Source organism: Cataglyphis hispanica, chromosome 3, assembly GCF_021464435.1.
Source record: "Cataglyphis hispanica isolate Lineage 1 chromosome 3, ULB_Chis1_1.0, whole genome shotgun sequence".
Classification (NCBI taxonomy): domain Eukaryota; kingdom Metazoa; phylum Arthropoda; class Insecta; order Hymenoptera; family Formicidae; genus Cataglyphis; species Cataglyphis hispanica.
The window spans coordinates 12486352-12510815 of NC_065956.1; the positions used below are offsets into that span (position 1 = coordinate 12486352).

Consider the following 24464-nt stretch of genomic DNA (forward strand, 5'->3'; position numbering starts at 1 on the left):
CATTCGCACTGTGTTAAAGACTTCTTATATCCTCGCCATTTGGCAAGAATGCAATTTCATTTCGCGATGAACCGAGACAAGACGGACGTCCCTTTATTACGTTAAAAGTTCTTACAGTTTCTCTGGCTCCGAGACGCGCTCCCTCTCATATTGAGCGCGTTTAAACGTGATTTCTCATCTGGATTAAGCCCGCTCTTTGAAGCGAAATTCCTCTCAGCTCAAATGCTTTAATTTATTATCGATTGATTTGGAATAACGCACGCTTTTAATCACGAATGGAATGATCTTTCTTTTACTCAAATAAACAGACCCATTGTGAAATAGCATGCTTAAAGCATTCCTGCATTTTTATTTAACATTTGTTGCTTCTCTCTCTTTCTTTTTTCCATACAAAATTTTTTGACATATTTGCTAAATAACGAGAAGGTCGCTGTTTTTTAACAAAACCGCTTACCAGTCAGTTTAATCGCTCGTTCTTTTTACCGCACGTTTTATCACAAGGCGCATAACGACGACATCGAGCCTTTATCCGAGGGTCGAGCGCGAAGAGGAACTCGGCGGAGAACGAGTTGAAAATTTGCAGTAAACGTGCGCGCAATATTTAACGAACCGTTACTCGCTTCCAATCGGTCAACACATCGATGGAGGTGCTTTGATGTTTCTGCGCTTTCATGATTGCACAACGACTGTCGACAACAATCACTTTTCCCTATTGCCCGCTACAAGAAATAGAAATAACGACGGAGATAGGAGCGGAGAGCTTCCCCGAATAATACGCGAATGAAGAGCGTACGGAGTAAGTAACGCGGAAAATACAATCGTCCCCTCTCGGAAAATCCTTTTTAATCTTCACGATACAAGCTCGTTTTTTTCGATTTCCCTCTTTCTTTCAATCCGCTTACATTCATCGATCATGAAGATACAGAGATTCAGCTCTTTGTCAAAGTCATGCCTATGTATCTAGAAATTTATTTCGGCTGGTACAATTTAGGAAGGTATCATACTGCGACAACGTGACGACCATTTGCGATTTGGGGAATGGTTAGATTTTATTCTTCGCAAGTTTTATCATAATACGGAATTTAGCGGCGAAACGTGCGGAATCTCCGTCACTTCGCAACTCTGTCGAGATAAGAACGTGTGCTACATAAAGAAAATCATATACTTAGTAGTCCAGCGGTGAACTCTTTTCCAGAATTTACCTTTGAGATTCTCATTTGGACACACACACGAAGCAAGGTTCTCGTCGATTTAATAAAAATCCATTATTTAGCGTATATCCGAAACTGCTGCGGTCATTCAATTCCATCTTTATATTTAAAGAAATAATTTCTTTTCGATTTAGACGATAAAGTAAGAGTGTACCTGTGCCAACAAATGCGGAATTACAGCGATTGATTCTTTTATGAATCCACGCAACACATGATTTCACGCGTTCAACCGTAAAACGGGCACGAATGCCGTCATTGGAGATAAAATGAAAAATATTCCTCTCTCTCTCTCTCTCTCTCTCTCTCTCTCTCTCTCTCGGGGCGTTGCGAATTTGAACAAACACTCTCGCTATTATGCCGTGTAATAAGCGAGGCGGATAAGACGAATTCGGAATTAGATGCAAATTTTATTCTCTCCTCATCGAGATTGTATTTCAAGGAATTTAAAAAAGATAATCCCAGTGGTTACGTACACTCGCGGTTGACGTTCCATTTACGCGGAAAATGAGTTTTGGTCGGCGTTCCTCTGTAAAAATTCACAGATCATTAATTGCCTTTAAGTATTTTCTTCAAGAAAATATATATATATATATATATATATATATATATATCGCGATTATATTGGAAATTTATTTTACTAGGCACGATATGTCGTCGCAATTATTCCCGAACTATCTCGATGTCTGTAATCAGTAGAATACGCTGATTGAATCCGCCGAATCGCCGCAATTGTAAGTATAGCGGTGACTGTTCACAGCAGGTTTAATGCGACTGCTAAGCTCGACAGTTCGATTATCCTATCGCGCCGATCGTATTTGCCGTATCCGTGAAATGCAGCCGCGCTCATCCGATGAAGCCCGAGAGCACGGGAGTTTCTCGCGGGCTTTCGAGAGCCCGAGCGGAAATAACGTTACCGTGCTGCGGCCTATTATTAATGGAAATTCAATTTCTATTGATTCAATTTCAATTTGATTGCCGGAGTATCCGGATCGCGGAAACTGAGCATCGCTATGTGGACTCGCAGAAATATTTGCTCGCACAGCTCTACAGCTCTTCCCATAAATACATACATTTTAATAAATATTTCGATCGGACAGATGCAAGAGCTATTGTTCCCGTCTGCATGATTCGCTCCCTCGGGGTATTTGCCATTCTATATATTTCTTGATTAACCACGAGAAACTTTCAAAATAACCAGATTCGACAAAATATTGAGCTTTTAGGAGAAATCGAAATATTTTCAACACATTAATAATTTTTCTTTTATTTCGAAAAACGAAATATCTTTATTTATTCTTTTTTTATTCCAACGAAAGGGATTTTAATGCTAAATGGCGAGCAATAACATTTCGCAAAATTATATTATGATCCAAATTGAGAGGCGTCAACTTTATAGCATCGTTCTTTTCTCGTTCGATCGAGCAAATCTCGCTCGTACGAAACAATGGAAATTTTTCCAAATTGTTGGTACTCGATGCTAAATTAGATGTACGATCGTTCGGGAGAATTTTCCAGCCGCAGCTTTCGCTGAAACTGAAGGAAATTGCATCGCGCGGTAAAACCGCGACCGCGAAGCTCGTTACGATCCCTACACGTGAAAGAACCTGGGAGAAGTAAAAGGCGAGAGGAAAAATATGTGAGCTTTTTATTCATTTAACGGTGTTCTACTCTCTCTCAATTTGTCGTATCTATGTTGCCGCGATAACTTGTTAGAAATTTCGCGCGACGAGTCGCTCGTGTAAATTTTCGCGTCGAATGTCACACGTGTGACAAGTAAACACGTAAACGTATTTAAACGTGTATAAATTTGCGAACTAGCGCTCATTCATTAATCCACCAATTATTTTTAGAATGGTTATTTCATTTGCTCATATCGTTATTCTATGTAAGGAATATGCATGAATGTGCAGATACTTTTGCATCGCGAGACATACATTTTTCGCTCAATTTCGATTTCGGCGCTCTTACTTCCCAAGAAAATATTTGCGATGATCATATTCCTTTGTTTGAAACTCAAAGTTGCGTCCCTGCCGGCCGTCCTAGCCGAAGATCGATAAAGTGCTTGTGAGTAACATTCTGTGGAAACCCTCGCATATGTCGCTTGCATTGGAAAAATGAAACTACGCTTGCAACTTAATTTAATTAGGAACAGAGATAATATTTTTCGACGATAATTATATGATGGAGTAAACATACGAAACTTTTAGAGAAATTATGTACAAAAAATCCATATCTTGTTCATATAATTTTTTTTTAGTATAAATTATCTACATTTATTTCTTTCTTTGTAATACATATCATGGCAGTTGCACAGAAATTGTATATAAATGGTACATAAATCGTATATAATGGAAAGGCATAAGTTTCATATAATCCGTTATGTAAAATGTCAAACTTTTCAATCTGAATAAACCTTCTATCGAATTGTTTTCTCTATTGATTGTAATTATCATTAAAGAACATTTGCGAGCATGGTAAATTAGTGTGTTGTTTTTTGTAATTATTCGAATTATTCTTAATGCTTTTAAACTTAATTAAGTGTGGACATATTAGATGAAATTTTCTCTCAAGCCCGCATTATCACCTTATTCCAATCGACTAATCTGATTGTGTAGGTTTCCCTTTGTAGAATAATATGGGGGAAATAATATAATATTGTACGCCATGCTGTGCGGTATTTTTATGTATTTTTAACATCTCGACATCTCCGACGATTCTGTATAATGTATGAAGCCTCTCTCCACAACTATTTGCGTTATTTTTAATTTCAATATCTGTGAGATATACAGGAATAATATATAGATAACAAAACATGTATAGAAAAAAATGTTTAAAATATTAAAAATAGTTTGACATATAAAATTAATGTGAGATATATAAATACATATGTTTTTTGAACATAATTTTTTAATGAGAAGTCTTAAACATGACCATTTCTCTCTTCGCAAGCATATTCTTTATTTTTTTAAATAATTGCATAATTTTTTACATTGTATTTATTATCAATATCTGTGAGATATACAGGAATAATATATAGATAACAAAACATGTATAGAAAAAAATGTTTAAAATATTAAAAATAGTTTGACATATAAAACTAATGTGAGATATATAAATACATATGTTTTTTGAACATAATTTTTTAATGAGAAGTCTTAAAAATGACCATTTCTCTCTTCGCAAGCATATTCTTTATTTTTTTAAATAATTGCATAATTTTTTACATTGTATTTATTATCAATATCTGTGAGATATACAGGAATAATATATAGATAACAAAACATGTATAGAAAAAAATGTCTAAAATATTAAAAATAGTTTGACATATAAAACTAATGTGAGATATATAAATACATATGTTTTTGAACATAATTTTTTAATGAGAAGTCTTAAAAATGACCATTTCTCTCTTCGCAAGCATATTCTTTATTTTTTTAAATAATTGCATAATTTTTTACATTGTATTTATATATAGTAATGATACACTGAACAATTATAGATAAAATATTTTATTACATTTAAATTGGATGCATTTTATTCAAGTGACATTTTTCAACCAAAAAGAAGAATTGCCTGAAAACAAAGTTTCACAGATGACGTGCGTACGTTTTTCCGTGATAACGCCCATGGATGATATTTATTCTTTCTCGAATACTCGTATCAAGTTTATCTTTTGAAAAAATCGAGCGCGTTAGACATGCTAACTTGCAAGCAATGAACTCGCGAGAGAGTACGCTCGGTTATTATTGCAATTCCCAGTGGTTACTAAGTTGCAAGAAAATATCGCTGTCGCGGCTAACTCGTGACAAACTATTTTCCTGCACGAGCCCAGTGTACATAATTATAGAGAAAAGGACGGAAGATGGAGTACCACGCAATTATATATTGCCTACCTGTGCAATAAACGAATATATGCGCATGTATAAAAGGAGAAAAAAGAATGACGCATATGTGATGAGCGATTTTTCTTGTCAACGTCCAATTTATTTTTTTTTTTGTTTAAACTTATGAACAATTATCGATAAATTTTTTAACATCCTTTAATTTTTTAATAGCTCTTATTTGTTATCATTTTTGATATATTATAATTTTGTTACAGATGCACAACAAACGGTACCAACCCTTTGCGAACTTTCGGCGCGATGCGTCGCGTCTCATATTCCCTTCGAATTGGTGGAGCACTTTTATCCTCCTGTACCGGAACAGCTTCAGCTGAGAATAGCCTTCTGGAGCTTCCCCGATAACGAAGAGGATATACGGCTTTACTCATGTCTCGCAAATGGTAGTGCCGACGAATTTGTCCGTGGTGAACATCTCTATCGTGCCAAAACTGTCAAAGAGCCATTGCAGATTGGTAAGATACTCTGCACTTTATTCATTGTCATTTTACGCGATTTTTTTTTTTTTTTATTGAAGAACAAGGAATATTATTTTTTAAAAAAGAATTTTCTTTTTGCTGTTCTAATATTCTATGAGCTTCTAATATCAAAATATTGATACATTAAAATTAATGTTATTATAAATTTAATAGAGTTCATAAAGTAACGCGTAGAGTGAAAATATACACAAATAAAGAGAAAAATATATTATAAAATATATTATACAGATTATATAGAAAATGTTATTTTAGAAAACTCTGTGCGCGAAAAATATTTCGAAAATAATTTGTTGATAATATATTAGGATTCTAGGATTCCATATTACATTTTGACAGGTTTCCATAAAATATCACATTTTCTCTTGTAATTTGTTTATCTTAAATAATTTTTCTCATCAATCGGCGCTCTCACGCGCATCATATCAAACAGGATTCCATCTGAGCGCCAGCGTGAATTCTCAAACGAATGGGGTCAGAGCGCAGTTCAACGTCGCTGTAACCTTTGACCGACGTAGGATCACATCATGTAACTGTACCTGTTCCTCAACGGCCTATTGGTGCGCGCACGTGGTAGCCGTTTGCCTGCACAGAATACACATGGTACGTGCATCTTAAATTTAGAGAGATACGCAATGAAGCTAGAAAAATAAAGCAGAATTCAGATAGCGTTTAGTAAGTTCTTTTATTAAAATTTTTTTTTAATATATTGCCCATGTGTACGCAGTGTGTGTACAGTCGAATAAAAAATTTATTCCTTTATTATCCAATTGTTTGACATAGAAGTCTAATTATTTCAATTTTATGTAAAATTTTTTCAGCCAACACAGGTATGCCTGAGAGCGCCGGTCAGTGAATCCTTATCTCGCCTGCATAGGGAGCAACTGCAAAAGTTTGCTCAATATCTCATCAGTGAATTGCCACAGCAGATTTTACCTACTGCTCAACGGCTTCTGGACGAACTGCTTTCGACTCAACCGAGCGCCATTAATAGTTATTGCGGAGCACCGGATCCGACCGCCGGTGCTTCCGCTCACGATCAGACTTCCTGGTACTTGGACGAGAAGACGTTGCACGATAACATCAAGAAGATTCTCATCAAGTTCTGCGTTCCAGCTCCCATAGTCTTTAGGTGAATAGCGACGCTTGGCTATCAAGCTTTGCCTATATATGACTTGTCATGTATAATGACTTGTTCTGCCGTCTATTTCAGTGATGTTAATTATCTGAGCACTACCGCACCGCCGGCCGCTTCGGAATGGGCATCGTTGCTGCGACCGTTGAGGGGTCGCGAGCCGGAGGGCATGTGGAATCTTCTTTCCATTGTGCGTGAGATGTTCAAAAGGAATGATCGCAACGCCATTCCTCTGTTGGAGATCATCACGGAAGAATGCATGGCCTGCGAACAGATTCTCGTCTGGTGGTTCAACACCAAGGTTGCATTATTAAATGGCACTGGATACGGCAGCAAGCATAATATGAACAGCAACGTTCACGCGTCTCAGCACGCGTGCTCATCTCTGTGCGATGAAATCGTCGTTCTTTGGCGATTGGCCGCTCTCAATCCCGGTCTCTCGCCAGCCGAACGCGAGATGTTGCATGCTCAATTTATGGCTTGGCATTTGAAGATCATAGATAAAGTGAGTACTATAAACTGCATTCTCTTCTTTTCCTTCCCCCTTCCTCTGAATAATCTTCAGATAAAAGCAAGCTTGACGAATTAATTATATATTTACAGGTTGCAAAATGCCGTGGCAGTTCTGTCTCGCATAACTCTCATAATAGAAGCAATAGTTCACAGAAGGATTCTCTGAAACATGATCTCGCAGTATTTACCGGATTTAAGTCGGCGCTCGAGGCTTGCTACTTAGATTGGGATGAATATGTCTTGCCGGGAATCACTTATACCGCCGAGAATAATCCTATGTATCACTGTCCCTTTACCTGTTTTCGACACGCCGGTGATACGAGGACGGAAATTAATCAGGTTGGCAGCCGTTTCTGCAACAAATTATATATTAATTAAGAAAATATAATTAATTGACGAACGATAAACGCGCCATTTCAGGTAAATTCCAGTTCAGCGGTATTGAATTATCAACCTCCCATCTCGCATCATCATGGTCGACGGCCGATGAATGTCGGTCTTGTCGAATACGGTTATTTAGACAGACGACGGTTGAATCCGCGCGAGTTCCCAATGTGTTCGAGAAGCGGCGGCGGCGATGGAAATCGCAGCAGCGTTAGCTCCGAAGGTTTCTGCGAGAATGACACCGACATTCCCGATATATCTGAGTCTCAGGTTGTTCTTAGGCAAGGTTGTGCTCAATTAAATAATTGCGGCGACACTGATTCGCAGGTTATTATTCTTTTATTTTCTATTCACATCTACTTTATATTAACATTGTTATTGTCTATGATATTTTTTCTCAAAATTACTTTGATGCATCGTCGTTATAGGAAGGGGCTGGTAGCGAGTCATCTTCCAACAGTAATGTTAGCATGAAGAACGCTCAAGGCTCGGACAAGCATCGCTCAAACGCCTCGTCCGAGACACATAGTGATAGTAGTGATAGTAGTAATAACAAACCTACCTGCGAGAACGGAAAGTGTAATAGGACACATCTCGCGGAGTGTCGTGACAAGTCGCGCGTGGCTGTGTCCAAAGGGGTTGGTGTTAAAAACGAACAAGAATCCGATCAGGAGAAAGAAGCCGGTAGACCGTTCAAGGATGAGAGCTCCTCGTCCAGTAGTGATAGTCCTTCTGGCGACGAATACAATGTTTATTATTACGATCCGAAAGCAGTGACTAACAATAGCAGTCTGCCGAGTAAATATGTTAAAGGCAATATGCATGCTGCCGCCACTCCAGATGCTAGTATAGTTCTGAATAATTTGAAGAAGACAGAGGATCCATGGGACATTCTGTTCGCGCGGGCAGAGGGACTTTATGCTCATGGTCATACTAGGGAAGCCTGTATTATTGGAGTACAACTGGCCGAGGAGCTTTTGGCGAACCCTCCCGATCTTATGATCGAAGGACCGCCAGTGCCGGTGAAAAACAAGCGGAAAAGGGTAAGATTTTTGAAAATATAAATAGTAAATTTGAAATAGTACAACATTAAATCAGCAAAACCAATATCTTATCGTTATAGCAACACGTGAATCCGGCGTCTCACCAAGTAACGTGTCTTGCATCGGCGACTTTAGCAAAATGTGGATTCTTGTGCACGGTACTTGCCGAGAATCCGGAATATCACAATTTAGCGTTTCGTGTAGGACTTTTTGGCTTGGAAATGGCTAGACCACCGGCTAATACAAAACCTTTGGAGGTAAAACCAAACGAAATGATTAATAAGTAAATTTTATTTTATATTATTTGTTTAAAATTAATAATTTTATTTTTAATTTAACTAGGTTAAACTTGCTCATCAAGAAAGCGAATTGGTAGGCTTGCTAAAGAGAATTCCCTTGGGACCGACAGAATTAGCTATGATAAAACAGAGAGCCGAACAACTAAGAGATGGTGTTATGAGATCAAGAGGACACGCGCTCTTGCCCATCATGTTAGCTAGCTTCATATATGATGCACTTGATGTACCAAGTACGGAGTATTCTGCATTCAATAATATACATACATATTTTAATGAATTTTTTACAAATAAATATCTTATTGAATTGTATGTTTATAATTATAATTATAAGTAAAGAAGGATCATGTGTGCTTACATTTTATAAATAGAGAATAAAAATATGAAATGTTTTGTGCAGGAGTGAAACTACCTGCAGAAATTGATCCAAATCTTGGATTTGATGCTGCTGTGGCTGTCTTGGGATTAAAGGCAAATGTGAGTGAAGCAGATCATCCACTTCTTTGTGAAGGAACTCGTAGACAGAGGTAATTTTTGCGCTATTAATATATTATATATGTATATGTTAATGCAGATAATAACATGCATAATTTTTTATTTTAGAGGAGATTTGGCTATTACTTTGCTCGTACATTACAAAGATGATCCTGTGAAATTGGCCAGAATTATGGATAAATTGTTGGATCGAGATGTTCATCAACTCATTAAATCACCCATTCTTAGTAGTTATTACACTTCGAATCCACCTACTAAAAGCGAAGTAAGAGTCTAAGATATTTTATGCGATATTAAAACTTGTAAAACTGCGCGTAATATTTAATGATATTTTGAAAAATTTTAGATGGCACGATTTGTTCATGACGAAGAACGTTCGTCGCCGCTCACTGGAACAGACAATGGCGGAAATGGTGATAATATCGTCGGCACTAGCAGTAGACCTCATAGCAGTACGAGCGCAGAATTGGAAAGTGGTATCAGTGCACTAACCATACAACCGCAGATTGTTCAGCCACCTGTGCCTATTAGAACTAAAGAAACGCGGTGTGTTTTTTTGTAAAAATATATATTCACGCACAATATATTATATATATATATATATATATATATGTATGCATTAACACACACACACGCATATATATATGCATTACACACACACACACACACACACACACACACATATATGTTTTCTATATTACATTACGTTTGATATATCTTCTATTTTTCAGATATAAGAGTAAGAGGCTATATCCATCTATTCCCAATCAACCTTCGGAAGCGAGTGCGCACTTTATGTGTGAATTAGCAAAGACCGTATTATCAAAGGCCGGTGGTACCAGCTCAACTTCTCTATTTACTCAACCATCTACTAGTCAAAATCATCATGGTCCGCATAGAGCGCTTCATATGTGCGCCTTTCAACTTGGCTTGTATGCCCTTGGACTCCATAACTGCGTCAGCCCGAATTGGCTTAGTCGTACGTATTCGAGTCACGTATCTTGGATAACAGGCCAGGCGATGGAAATTGGTGCGCCAGCCATCTGGTTCCTCATCGACAGCTGGGAAGGACACCTGACGCCACCGGAAGCTGTCAGTATAGCCGATAAGTCTTCGAGAGGTAGCGATCCGAACATGGTCAGAGCGGCGGCGGAGCTTGCTTTATCTTGCTTACCGCACGCGCATGCGCTCAATCCCAATGAGATTCAGAGAGCTATATCTCAAGTATGTACAATGCGATTGGATATGTTACCCGTAATAAAATATTATTTATATTATTGAATATTCTATTTTATTCTCATAGTGCAAGGAACAAAGTGAGGCTATGCTGGAGAAAGCTTGTATTACAGTGGAGAATACCGCGAAAGGTGGCGGTGTTTATCCAGAAGTACTTTTCCAAGTGGCAAAATATTGGTACGAGTTATATTTGCGGGTAAGTTTAGTATAAATAGTATAAATGAATTAATTTATTATATCTATTTTTTAAATATTTTTTTTTTATTTGGTTAGCAAACTCCTGGTGGAGATCAACAGGATGAGATTCCACATGATCCTCTGCAATTGGATCTCAATGGAGTACTATTAGTCGAACCAGGACCGTCCGTAGATCTATCGAATACTCAGATGATGCCCGGACCGACCCAAACAGTTGTTGTTACTAGCACGCAACCACCTCCTCAGCCCTATACTCATCCAACAATTACAACTTTGGCGCCTTTAGGTAAAACAATCGGCAGTTTTCTTTGTTTCTTAGAAACATAATTCTAAACAGTCTTAATAATTTTATTTTTGTTTTAGGAGTCGGTATGCCATATGCTGTAGGCCCGTACAGTTTTGTACATCCTCACCATTCTATCGCGACGTTCAGCGGTCCAATACCTTCGCATCGAGTCACTCTACCGCCTGCGCACATGCCAATGTATCATCCATTTCAGCATCATCCCGGACACCCTCAACATCCACCGCACCCACATCATCCATCTGCGGCCGCTCCACCTCCACCTGGACCATATTACACGCCGCAGCCTCCACCGACGCCTGGAACGCGTCATTTATATACGATGCAACAACCTATGCCGGTAAACGTTATTCTATTGCGTTATTTTAGTCTCAGTATGTAATCAGATATATAATTTTATGTATTGTGTTCAGGTCCAAGCAGGAGTAGCAGGTCCTCTTCCTGGACAAAATAGTTTGCCTGGACCTGCATTAGTTCAGCCACAGCCTATGATATCGACTGTGAGAGCTCAACCTCAGGTAATCTCCAACATTGTAATATATACATGATAATATAATACAATATTTAAATAAAAATGTGATTGATTGCTTTAGGTTCATAGACAAAGTCAGACATTTAGTCAACAACAATTGCGGACTCTTGTTTCTGCATATCGTGTAGGTATGCTAGCGTTGGAAACTTTGGCTCGCAGGGTGCATGATGATCGACCTCAAGCCAAATATGCGCGAAATCCGCCTTACGGAGAAGATGTGAAGTTTTTACTCAGAGTTGCGAAGCGACTCGGTACACAGTACATGCATCAGCTCTGCATTTGTGCTGTGAACAGCATTGTTAGCCCTTTTGTTCTTCATCATCTTGCTTTGGAAGCGGCTCAATATCTCGCTAGAAATAATCCGGCGCTCATCGTTCAGCACCTGAGATCTGCTTTGTTGGCTCCTGTCGTGCATAAATGCCAACAGATGTAATTATCGATATTCATTATATAAAAATAAGAAAATAAAAGATCGTGGTTTTAAGTATCTTTTATATTCAGTCAATGATTCAGATGGTGCAATTTGTCAATTTGTACATTTTGATTTCAGGTATATTCAATGCATGCATCAAAAACTGTATCATTTAACGACTAGTGATTATGAAGAGTTTGCGAGTATCGTTTGCGCAGCAAGAGCTGCCTTTCAAATCAATCCCGAAGGAAATACTCAATTCAAGGAGTGGTTACAATCGATCAAAAGGTGAGTTCAAATATTTCACAGGAAATAGATCTGAATGTGAGAACAACAATTTAAGAACAATCTTTTCAGATCTCAGTCCTGTAATAAGGATCTATGGGCGCAGATCAACGCGGCGTTACAACAGACCGGCAAATGACACAGAGCGGAGCCAGGCGTGACGTGGCTCACTTCCCTTCCCCATCATCCTCAACCTCCGCCACCACCACCACCACCACCGCCACCGACAACGACAACTCTCGTTCTACAGCATCAACATTCCTGTCACCCCCATCCACAGAGCGTCGTATGCGTTCACGGGCTGGCTGCAGTCAACAAGCTCGCTTGGGATAAGATCTCTATACCATGCATTATTGAGGAACCGACCGCACATCAGCTACCACCACCTCATCAACATCAGATGATCGCCGGACTACCGGGACCATCCGTATGGCAAGAACCAGTTGATGGCCCTGGTACTCAGAGGATCAATATCAGAGATGAGCGAGATTTATCTTAAGTTTAGTTAATGTATATTTAGAAACGCATAAGTACAGATACTCTAGAATTGATGAAGATCAAGATGTTGATCAAGATGTTGATGAGAACGAATATGAGTTAGATTAATTTAATAAAATAACGTATTATATAAATTTTTTATAACAAACAAATTAAATATATTTATATAAAATTAAATTAGTCATTTTTTATACTGACTTAATAGGTATCAAAATATTGTTGTGTTTTTAAACACGATAATAAAATGAGATGAGAACAATTTTTTATTGAATAGATTCGACTTTAAAAATATATTATGGTTTCAAATACATTAAATATCTAAATCTTAGAAAATTAGTATAATAATATATCTAACATAAGAAAGAAAAAAGAAAAAATTATTTAATTAAAAACAAAATTTTTTACGTAGATAGATTGTAACTTATTTATTTACTTGTAAGTAACTTTAAACTTGAAATCTAAAGAAATACTTTGTCTATACCCTGATTTGCTCACGCGTTTAATATATCTCAAAGTCAAAATATGAGATTTGATTTATGGTTATATACACATCACTTTATGTAGAAAATATATCATTTGCATGTAAATCTCACTATGCAAGCAGCATATATGTAAAATTTAGTTTGCATGCTTATATACATATATTAAAATTTTCTACTTCATATTTAAATAATGAACATGATATTAATGAAACCATATATATATGAATGAGGTTAATCTACTATATATATATATATATATATATATATATATATATATATATATATATCTTTATATAGATTTTATTGTTCGAATAATAATATATGATCGCGCATTATCCTGCAACAAATGCAGCATTATGATATTTGTAATTATAAATTTCATAGATATTATATTACTGCAGAAGAATTATATAATTTATACAAATGTTAATTTTTTAGCACAGCACATGATATATGATATATTATGTGCTGTGCTAAAATAACGTCTTATAAATATATAATTCTTCTGCTATGAAATTTATAATTACAAATATCATAATGCTACTGCAGATATCTATTATTCGAACAATAAAACTATATAAAGATAATGAAGCATTGAATGCACTGTATATATATATATATATATATATATATATATATATATATATATAGTGTATATATATATATATATATATATATATATAGTAGAATATAAGCAAAGCATTTCTTTAGATTAAATTAGATTATTTTTGAATAAACTTTAATAATTAATTTGGAGTTAATTTTTTTGTGTCAAGTTTTTTTGATTTCTTTTTTTTGGGGGGAAAGGGATGCAATATGTGGACAATACTACTATTTTTTTTTGAAAAATTTACATATTTCAAAAGATTATAATCAAATTCATATCAGAAAAAAAATATTTTATTTTAATTAATTTTTTTTTGCTACCATATTTTTCATATCTGTTTATCATTTTTACATCTTGATGGACAAAAAGATGTGTATGTAGAATAATAATGATTATTACTTCTAAATGGTTGTTGAAATGATTTAAAAATAAAATGCTGACTTTACAAAAGTATATCTTTTGTATAAAATAATGTATATTATGTTAAACAATTTGATATCTATTAAATCAGTATAATAAATATAATAATTTTATATAATATATATACCTGATTTTTTTGTTAGAAAGATTTTATAATATGATATATTATGTGCTGTGCTAAAAAATTAACATTTGTATAAATTATATAATTCTTCTGCAGTAATATAATATCTATGAAATTTATAATTACAAATATCATAATGCTGCATTTGTTGCAGGATAATGCGCGATCATATATTATTATTCGAACAATAAAATCTATATAAAGATAATGAAGCATTGAATGCAATGATTTATGGAGAAAGCATAAAATAATATATATTAAATTATATATTAATATATACAGAATTAATATAAATGTGTATTACTACATATAATTATATATTTAAAGAAATATATAATTATATATGTATATACATGCGGGCAGCCCGGGTGTATATAATTATATAACAATTATAAATTAAAAATATATATATATTAATATACAATATAATATATATTAAAAATTGCACTTTTTTATTTTAATTTTATTACATGCGATTAAAATTTCCTATCTAATTGGGATTAAAATTATTAAGTTGCATAAAGGAACGATTCTACATATTCTACATATATACAATGATTCCTTTGCATAATTCTTTCTTTTTTCTCTTCTTCTCTTTTATTATTTTTTATTTCTTTTTTTTAATTATAATCATATGAAGCATAATATAAAATTTCCATTATCGATTTTTTTTATTTAACATGAGTTAATTTGTTCACCTATGATATGATTGGGATGAAAAATTCAGGATAAAAAATTCATGATATTAGTCAACAATCTATAATTTTATTATTTTTATATTTTAAATATATTAATATATTAATATATGAAAATATGTATATAGAATGATGATTACATGAATCGCGCTCAGATTATATGATGAAATAATAAAAAAACTGAAGATTTTTTTTTGCATAAAACTGATATCGCCATGCACTGATTATCTGAGGAATCAATAAAACTGACTTAAGACATCTTTTGCATAAAGTGATTTGTATATATTTTCATATTCTATTATTTCTACATCCTGATATATCAAGATAGAATGATCAATATATCACTCTAATCTGATTCAATATATAATTAAACGATTAAGTTGATCTACGGAAGCATTTTTTGTACAAAGTGACGTAGATATTATATAACATGATAGATAAAAGAAGCTAATTTATCATCAAATATGTGAGACTATTTTAGACAGTTTATAATGATTTCATAATAGATAGAAAATTTCAATGCAATTATAAGAAAATAGGATGAGAGAAATATTATTTTTGGATTGATTCAGAGAGTTTGTATACTTTTAAATATATAAGGCATATATGAGTTTTAAAAAAAAGCATTTTATAATTATAATTCTTTTGTAAAGAAAAGACAAAGAAGAGAAAAAAATGGAAAGCATAAAAATAGAAGGAAATAAAGGAAGGAAAATTATAAAAATTGAAAAATTATATATATTTACATATTATATACAATATTATATATATATATATATATATATATATATATATATATATATATATATAAATTTTCAATTATATAATTATTATATATATATATATATATATATATATATATATATATATATACATATATATGTATATAATATACATATATATATATATATATATATATATATATATATATAATTCATTAGATTTATAATATAACAATTTTTTTAAATATAATTTGAAAAAAGTATTATATTGCTAAGTTTTTATACCGATAAAACATAAAATTTAAAAATTAAATAAAATTGAGTATATGAATAAATTTGAATAAATTTAATAAATAGCAGATAAATTTTATGTGAACTCCGTTGAATGCATTAATACGTATTGATGCACATCAAAATTTAGACATAATTTATATAAAGATATGATACATAATTGATTATATATTAGTGATGTTTAAATTATATTTACTTACAATATTTTCTTTAATGTATTGCTTCATGAGTGCTACATTAAAAAATAAGCAGGATAAAACTCGGATGCGAGCCCTTTGTCATCGCACGTCGTTCATTATTTGTTGGGTTGATATGTACTTATTTTTATGTTTTTACGTTTGGGCATATTAATGTACAACAAGCTTTATTTTGCTTGAGTTTGCATTAATGCGGACTAGTGCATTATTTTAAATTTTACATGTACACATATATACACATATGTGTAAAATATATATGTGACTCGCATAATCAATTAGAAATCATAAACTACGTTAAACGTATATGTGACCTAATCAAATGATGACCGAAATATTGATTACTAGAAATTTTATATATATGTTTTTTATATAAATTCGTGTACTATAAAGTTATTATATATTTGAATGTGCATCAATATGCGAACTAAAATGCATCCTATAAAATTCGCATAAAAATTTATTTGTTGCAGCATCATTCTACGTACATGTTTTTGTATATCAGAATATATGAAAAAAATTTATTTATAAATTCAATTTAATCTTATTGATTCGTGTGAGTCACAAAATAAATATATATAAAACTTAAGGTAATAGTTTGATTTTGTTTGTACGTCTATTAATGCGGATTCTAAAGCTTATTATACATATTAATGTGCTTAAATATAAAAACATAAAAATGAATAAATATTAAGCTATAATACTGGATTATACAAATTTTTTGCATGAAATGACGATGTATTATATTAACGGTCAAAAATCAAAATACCTGTTTCGGACGGGTAGAAAATCACCGAATCATACCACGGAGCCATTTTCTTAGTTAATTTTACGTTTCTGGCTGCGCAATTAGATAGGAAATTTTATTTTTATCGATAGATAGAATTAATTTTTCTCTTATTTTTGTAAACAAATGACAGTAAAGTAAAAGATGGTAAAGTCTTCTTTCCGATTTTTTCTTTTTTATCCTCTTATGCTATACATATATACATATAATATTCACTTTCTATTGTATCGTAGATTTACACATTATTCTATATCTGATCGTAAAATATCCTCGTTTGTCATTATTGACAATTCGAAAAATGATCTCTGTAATTTTTAAATTAAAATAAAATATTTGACATATAAATAAACAAAAAAATTTACAGTCAACATATCACTTTCAAATTTGAGCCACCTGTCCACATACACCAGCTTCGCGTCCTATAAAATGCAATACAACTAATTAAGATTTATCTATTTTTTTTTTCTTTTTGTTTCTTTTTTTTGGCATATATTACATTTTTTTTAAGAGCACAGATGAAAATCTTATGCTATTTTTATTTCTTTTTTATTAAAGCAAATTGAATATTGGTGGCTCGTGAATGATAATTGTAAATCCGGTACGTATCTTTATTATAAATCGTTTTATTATAAATGACCCTTAAAATAATTGTTAAGCTATTATAGGGAAAATGAAGAAAGAGAAAATTTTTCATTGCTTACATTAAATCTGCGTGATAGCCTAAGTGAATTATAAAGATTAAATGATTAAATACAGCGACATAAATGATAAGAAGGAGAAAGATTTATTTTCACTATGTAATTAAAAGCTATAGCACGCGAGTGACACGCCGCGCGAAGTGTATTACGATAAAGATAAATAATTGTTTTTAGTATGTGAACTCTGAACAGTGCCTCGTCAAAATCTATGTGAAGCCCTTTTCCGCAAATCGAGAGATATGTAGTAGCTATATAATTCGCCTCTACGATATTGTTTACTGTCTGTTATTCTATATATTCTTCGTCAATCTTATATGTACGACTATATCATTCGAGATAGAAAAGAAATTAACATAGGTTCAATTTTAGAAGTAACATCGATGTGAGTAATTATCGAACGATTAATATAAATTCGTGGATCTAGAATCGTATGTGTATATGAAAAATGTATTTCAAATGAAATATGTATCTCAAGTTTGTGTTAACAAGCAACTAGTCTGACTAATTTGATTTTTTTAATCTAACATCAGTCTAGGATGATGGACACATTCGTAAAAGGCTGAAAAAGAGACAAGAACGACAGTTAATTTCCATTTCAACACGATATAACACACATCGATGATGCAGTTTGTATTTTTGTGTGTTCTTCGTAATGTCGTTTGAGATAGTGTTAAGCGAAATTTAGTGCGACTAGATACCCGTAGAACCGTAGATATAATAGAGAGATGCGTCGTCATGTAGGCTCAACGCGTACACGAAAAACAAATGTTTTAAATGGCACTGCCACTAATTAACGATATCTTGACATTGATTGCAATTAGCAATGCTAAGCGTTAACGATATTGCGTTGCGACGTTGAGACTACAGGCGTCAGACAGATGTATCTTCGCGATTACAAAGTTAAAGCTACGCTTCAGCGCAGATATTTTCAAAGATATAATTATAGTCCTTCTTTACCTCTTTTTTTTTAACTTTCCTTTAACATTTTTATATCAAAAAAATTCACGCTCTTTAAAAGATTGACGCTAGCCATCTATATAAATAGATTATTGCTAGAATGAAAACTAATTTTGAGATTATAATCTGAACTTGCTAATAATTTGTGTGATTTTAAATCGACGCCATCGATTCACTCGTCATTAAACTGCTATCGATTCGATTAACGAAAGATAACAAATAAAAGGATATCGATGACACTAATTTTATGAAGCGGCGATAAACACGATGTCATTTTAACGAAAGATAAACTCATTAATTTTATCAATAATGATAGAATTTATTGAATACTGTCGATATTATTTTCAATAACGCGCTGCATCTTAATTGTCACGATTTTAATTCATTACACAGACAGTTGACAATGTTGTACGTCGCATCGTAATCAATAAGCGGGGATTTTACTTGGAAACAAAGAAAACGCATGTGTTTTATTCATAGATTTCTTACGTATTAAACGATATCTTTAGTAAATGGTTCACGAAAAAAGAAATGCGTCATCGTAGTATTTTCTCTAGATATGACATTTGCGTATTACACATATAATCGATAATGATATCGTAGTCGTAGACTAGTCTCATTAGCCTACTTATGATTAGAAGATTTTTAGCAGTAGAAATTACAGTTTTACACACACACACAATATCACGAAGAGAGGACACACTTAGGATGAGGGAAATGTCGTTCTTCAGCGCGATAATTATATATACATATACTAGATGTATTTATAGATGCAAATATATATATATATATATATATATATATATATATATATATACATATAAGATGCTAGAATCTATTCTCTATTTTACGTATCGCAAGTTAAGACGATATTGCAGCGTTACTTTATTTCGGTGTATAAGTCGCATGGATGATAAAAAGGGAGACTGTATTTCTCCTTTAATTTTTTTCTTTTTTTTTTAATTTTTATGTTGTCAAGTGACATTCACTCAAACAATTTCACTTCAATTTATGCATATCATTTGCGCAAACACAAATGGAGTAGACTTTAAAGTAAAAGATTCATGTTTCTACTGAAAGAAGAAAAAAGTATCCGGGAACATAATCGCTAATAATTTCATGCGATTATTATGAATTAATTGTTTAGACGAATTTTCACATCAAAAAAGGAGAAAGTTCAACTGACATCTTTACATTAAATTGAGAATATTAAAATTAATTAATCTGAAAATAGAAGGAGAAGGATCATATAAAAAAACACGAGTTTCTCGAATAAGAAATATGATTGTGATTTTGTTGTGATTTTGATTCTTTATAAAGAATTTCGATAATAATTTGATATCATTGACAGATATAACATTTTTTTACGTGCGACATTTTAATTTTACATTCTACTTTATTCTTATTGCATATTGAGACAAGTCGCGAGTATTATTATTATGACAAAGAAACCTACTCTTGTAGAATCTTTAATAACGATCATTTTGTTACAAATGGACTTTTCTAATTTTCTAATTAATATAATTTTTTCTATTGTGCATATCGATAGAAATATACAGCAATCATAATAGTTAATTGATTTTCGATAATATTTAAATTGCAACGGAATAACTATACTTATTTTTAATAGTTTCTTTATCCCTTCTATCATCTACTTCTTTAATTATTTGCTCAATTTTTGTTTGATCTCATCAATTTAACGGATGTGCCGAAAAAAAATAAAGCACCTTTAAAATCAACATATTGCACACATTTTTGTTGCAGTTTAGATAACAAGGCAAGAAAAATGCGAAACGATATGTGTGATATTAAAAAGAGGATATTTGGCATGACATGAAATTGCAACAATATCGACGATATTCCGATATCGACATACGGATCACTTTGCAAGTGAATGAAGAACGCATTCCAAATCAAAAAAGCTCTTTCCATTTTTCTACTGATAGTAAAAAAAGCGTATTTCTTTTTAATGGCACCAATAGCGACACAAGATACGGATGTTTCTAACAATATAAATAATAATTGAGGGCAATTGAGAGCAAGTGCGCCAAAACATTGCTATGTGTATGAATAACACGTGTTTAGTAAATTAATATATATTCTTTTATCGCTATCATTACTACATAAATATTCATATAACAACACGTTCCAATAGCGACATATAATATGATATATAATACTATTTTTTACAACTTTGTAAAGCATAATAATTTTTATTTTTATTATTGAGAATTTGTTACGCAGTTTTCTCTCTTGAGAGAATCTAGAAATAATTTTCAGCGTTAAAACAGGCTTTAATACTTTTGTGAAGCTTGAAAAAATGATTATTATTTTTCGAAACAATTGGCCATACTATTTTTATTTGCATCTTTATTATGTGACATGGATACACATTTATCATATATATATATATATATATATATTACGACATATTTCTATATTGTAAATAGGGCCGTGTTGCCGCTCGATCACGATTACGAAGGACACGACATTTCTCTCTTAAGCAGATATAGAAGATAACGAAGATTTAGCGAAATCGCGAAATTCGATTGCGCCAAGTATATTTTTCGAGGATGACGAGTTTTCAGAGATTTAACAAAAATTTTCCCCTGTACGGAAAGTCGAGTCCTTGTCGTGGTACGATCCTGCGACATCGTAGTAGTCAATCGATTATTTATTGAAAAATACGCGATTTTTCAGATATATCAAGAACAGAGCAGTGTTTTGCGGAGATATCGAGCATAACGATTCTATGAAAATGATACATGTCATTTATTGAAGATTTGACATGAGACGGAATATCAATTAGCCAATTAATTAATGTGCAATTATAATTCGGCTATGGATCAAGTCTCGAAATTTTCTGAAAAAAAAGCGCTTTCTCTGTGTTCTCCGCATCGCTGCACTCATCTATGATATATACACATATATACGCGTTAATTGTGTAAAAATTGATCACGTCGTTGATTGACAATTAGAATTAAATTTTGCGTTTTTATATCTATTGAAGAAATTTGCTCGAGATTTTCAATCTGAAATCTCTTATTCATTTTACAGGAAAATTGTCGAAAAGAAATGTTTTAAAAATATTAATTTCGTATATCAAGACTTTTAAAGGCTTAATTACAGATTTAAATATGCGATGTAGGATAGGTCTAACATTTTTAATCGCGAGAGAAAAAGGAATAATTTTTCTACGAAAGCCTCGGTTTTTTTATTTACAAACCGCTATTGACATTAATTTAAGATTGTTGAAGGATGATGTACGCATCTCATGCTATACTATTATCATCTGGCATGTGCGTATAAGCTGTTAGGCCTATCTTGCTCTCGATCAACGACACTGTTATTTGATATAAATATTCGTCATGACTATCGTATTATATATCAGGTTTCTTCAAAGAGGTCATTGAGTAGAGCGTAGAATTTTTCATCTTCTAAGTGTTAAATGACAAGAAAAATATTTTATAAGTACGTACATATACGTATATATAAATATCACATAAGGGCACATTATATATATGCGTGTGTATGTAATATATACTATAAATATATATCCAAATATACACAATTTCACGTCGTCGTGGATGTATTGTTATAGATTATTTGCGTAAAGAGAGGTGGCCCCCTTTTTATTGTGCTCTCTCTACATAATTGGAAAAACGGGGCCACTCTCGTTTACTCCACTACGGAACACACGCATAAGAGTATATAATTATATAAATAAATAAATATATATATATATATATATATATATATATATAAATCTATCATTATATTCCCGCTAAGATACTTATTATTATGGCTATTATACGGCATGATAATCGTGAATGTTGTGGAGTGGATCTATTTATGAATCCGTCGATCGTTAATGTAATCAAACGTGTTCTGTGCGTGACTTTTAATAGAACACTTTAAAATTGATTCTTGCATTTCTTCCTCCCTCCTCCTTCTGGCTCGCCTTATTTAGAAAATATAATAAAAAGCATCTTTTGAATAGATTGCAAGGTTAATTAAGAAAATAACCAAGAATATTTACTTATTTACATAATAATTTTGTGTACGAGTTTATTTAATTCTTGATTTAAAGATAAAATTATTACAAGTTTTACTTATACTTTTTTTAAGATCGTGAACGAAATTTTGTTGAAACGAAGTTTTGTTAAAAGAAAAAATTACATAATTACGTCATGCATGCATGCATTTCTCGATGTTTGCGCAAAATATGCTAGAAAATGTTAGAAAATGTACATGTTATTTATAAAAAAAATAAAAATTAGCTTATTGAAAAAATATGTCCATGACTTAGCATGAAACGATGAAGATGACAAGAAACTGCCGTAGCAGTCGTGGCCGAGTGGTTAAGGCGTCTGACTAGAAATCAGATTCCCTCTGGGAGCGTAGGTTCGAGTCCTACCGACTGCGAAGGTTGTTGTGTGACACATTATCTTTTGTATTTTTTTCGATATACGCAAACAATTATTGACATTATAAATATCATATTTTATGTATTTTACTTTTATATGTCTATAATGCGATAATACAGATTTCTTTCATAATAGCGATATCCGATATCGATGCATTAAAAAATGTTTGTGTTACGAAAGTGCACGATTAGCTGTTGCGTCAATGTACCGTGTTTATCATATCGTCACGAATTATCTGCCTTATTCTTTGTCAAGATAATCCTTATCCAAATCGAATAAGAGAATACAAAATCGTAATGCTACGAATGAAACGGTTAATCAATCATTAAACAGGCGGAAAATGATAATAAATTATAAAGAAGAGAAATAGATGCAAATCTCTGTTAATCGAGATGAAATAGGACAAAATTGTCTTATTTTCGAATTTTGCACCATGTGTTCGTAATTATAGATAAAATCTATAATTGCGGATATATTATTCATCATAATGTTCTGTGTATCAATGTTACAGAAAGCCATTACGCAACTATTTCTACGTATCATGCAGCCAATTGAATGATAATAGATTGCATAATAATTTTTCGACTTGGAGTACACGTGTACTTTGACATAGCGGCGTCTTTCATATTTTCTTTTGACACGTATCTAATCGCACGAGTAAAAAATTATTGTGATTGGAATATGAAGATTGCAAGAGCTATTTTATATTTTTTCGCTGCAAATAACGTCGTAAGCTTAAAATTTTGTCGGCAAAATTATATTGATCGATCGATCGAAAAGTTTTTAAGATCAATCGTGCGTCAGGATCTAATCATCAGGATTCAAAAGTGCGATATTTGTTCGAGTCGTATGCTCGATCTAGTCGCCCGGAGTGTAATCACCACATGGCCATCAGAGATTTATGTTTTTGGATCTGACATTCAGCTGAGGAACAAGGCTTCTTCTCGCACTTTATTGATTTATATCTATGAATCGAACGAAGATATTACATACGCAGAATTGAACGTCACGATGAAAGACGTCTACTCGATATCCTATGCGAAACACATGCCGAAACTCTTGCTTATAATGAATTCGAGCAAGCGCACATTAAACGCACAACGGCAGCTCGAATATTTATGGAAGTTTAAATTTCTCGACGTG

General features: G+C 32.8%; 1 protein-coding gene and 1 non-coding gene across 2 annotated transcripts in view; both read left to right on the plus strand.

Moving 5' to 3' along the window:
* LOC126859452 (zinc finger SWIM domain-containing protein 8 homolog) overlaps nt 1-13647 on the plus strand; it is a gene marked incomplete at its 5' end in the record, with an annotated part of 47263 nt that extends 33616 nt beyond the window's left edge. Inside the window, 20 exons of the mRNA XM_050610751.1 lie at nt 5311-5565; nt 6020-6189; nt 6408-6718; nt 6800-7226; nt 7325-7573; nt 7655-7945; nt 8047-8661; nt 8742-8918; nt 9004-9190; nt 9358-9484; nt 9561-9717; nt 9799-9998; nt 10184-10676; nt 10756-10884; nt 10962-11172; nt 11250-11530; nt 11604-11708; nt 11784-12151; nt 12273-12422; nt 12492-13647. Coding sequence (XP_050466708.1) covers nt 5311-5565; nt 6020-6189; nt 6408-6718; nt 6800-7226; nt 7325-7573; nt 7655-7945; nt 8047-8661; nt 8742-8918; nt 9004-9190; nt 9358-9484; nt 9561-9717; nt 9799-9998; nt 10184-10676; nt 10756-10884; nt 10962-11172; nt 11250-11530; nt 11604-11708; nt 11784-12151; nt 12273-12422; nt 12492-12558 — 4970 coding nt within the window. The remainder of the gene's footprint in view (nt 1-5310; nt 5566-6019; nt 6190-6407; nt 6719-6799; nt 7227-7324; nt 7574-7654; nt 7946-8046; nt 8662-8741; nt 8919-9003; nt 9191-9357; nt 9485-9560; nt 9718-9798; nt 9999-10183; nt 10677-10755; nt 10885-10961; nt 11173-11249; nt 11531-11603; nt 11709-11783; nt 12152-12272; nt 12423-12491) is intronic.
* Nucleotides 13648-23237: 9590 nt separating this feature from the next.
* Trnas-aga (transfer RNA serine (anticodon AGA)) lies at nt 23238-23319 on the plus strand. The gene has a single exon. It is a non-coding gene; the product is annotated as a tRNA-Ser (tRNA).
* The last annotated feature ends 1145 nt before the right edge of the window (nt 23320-24464 follow it).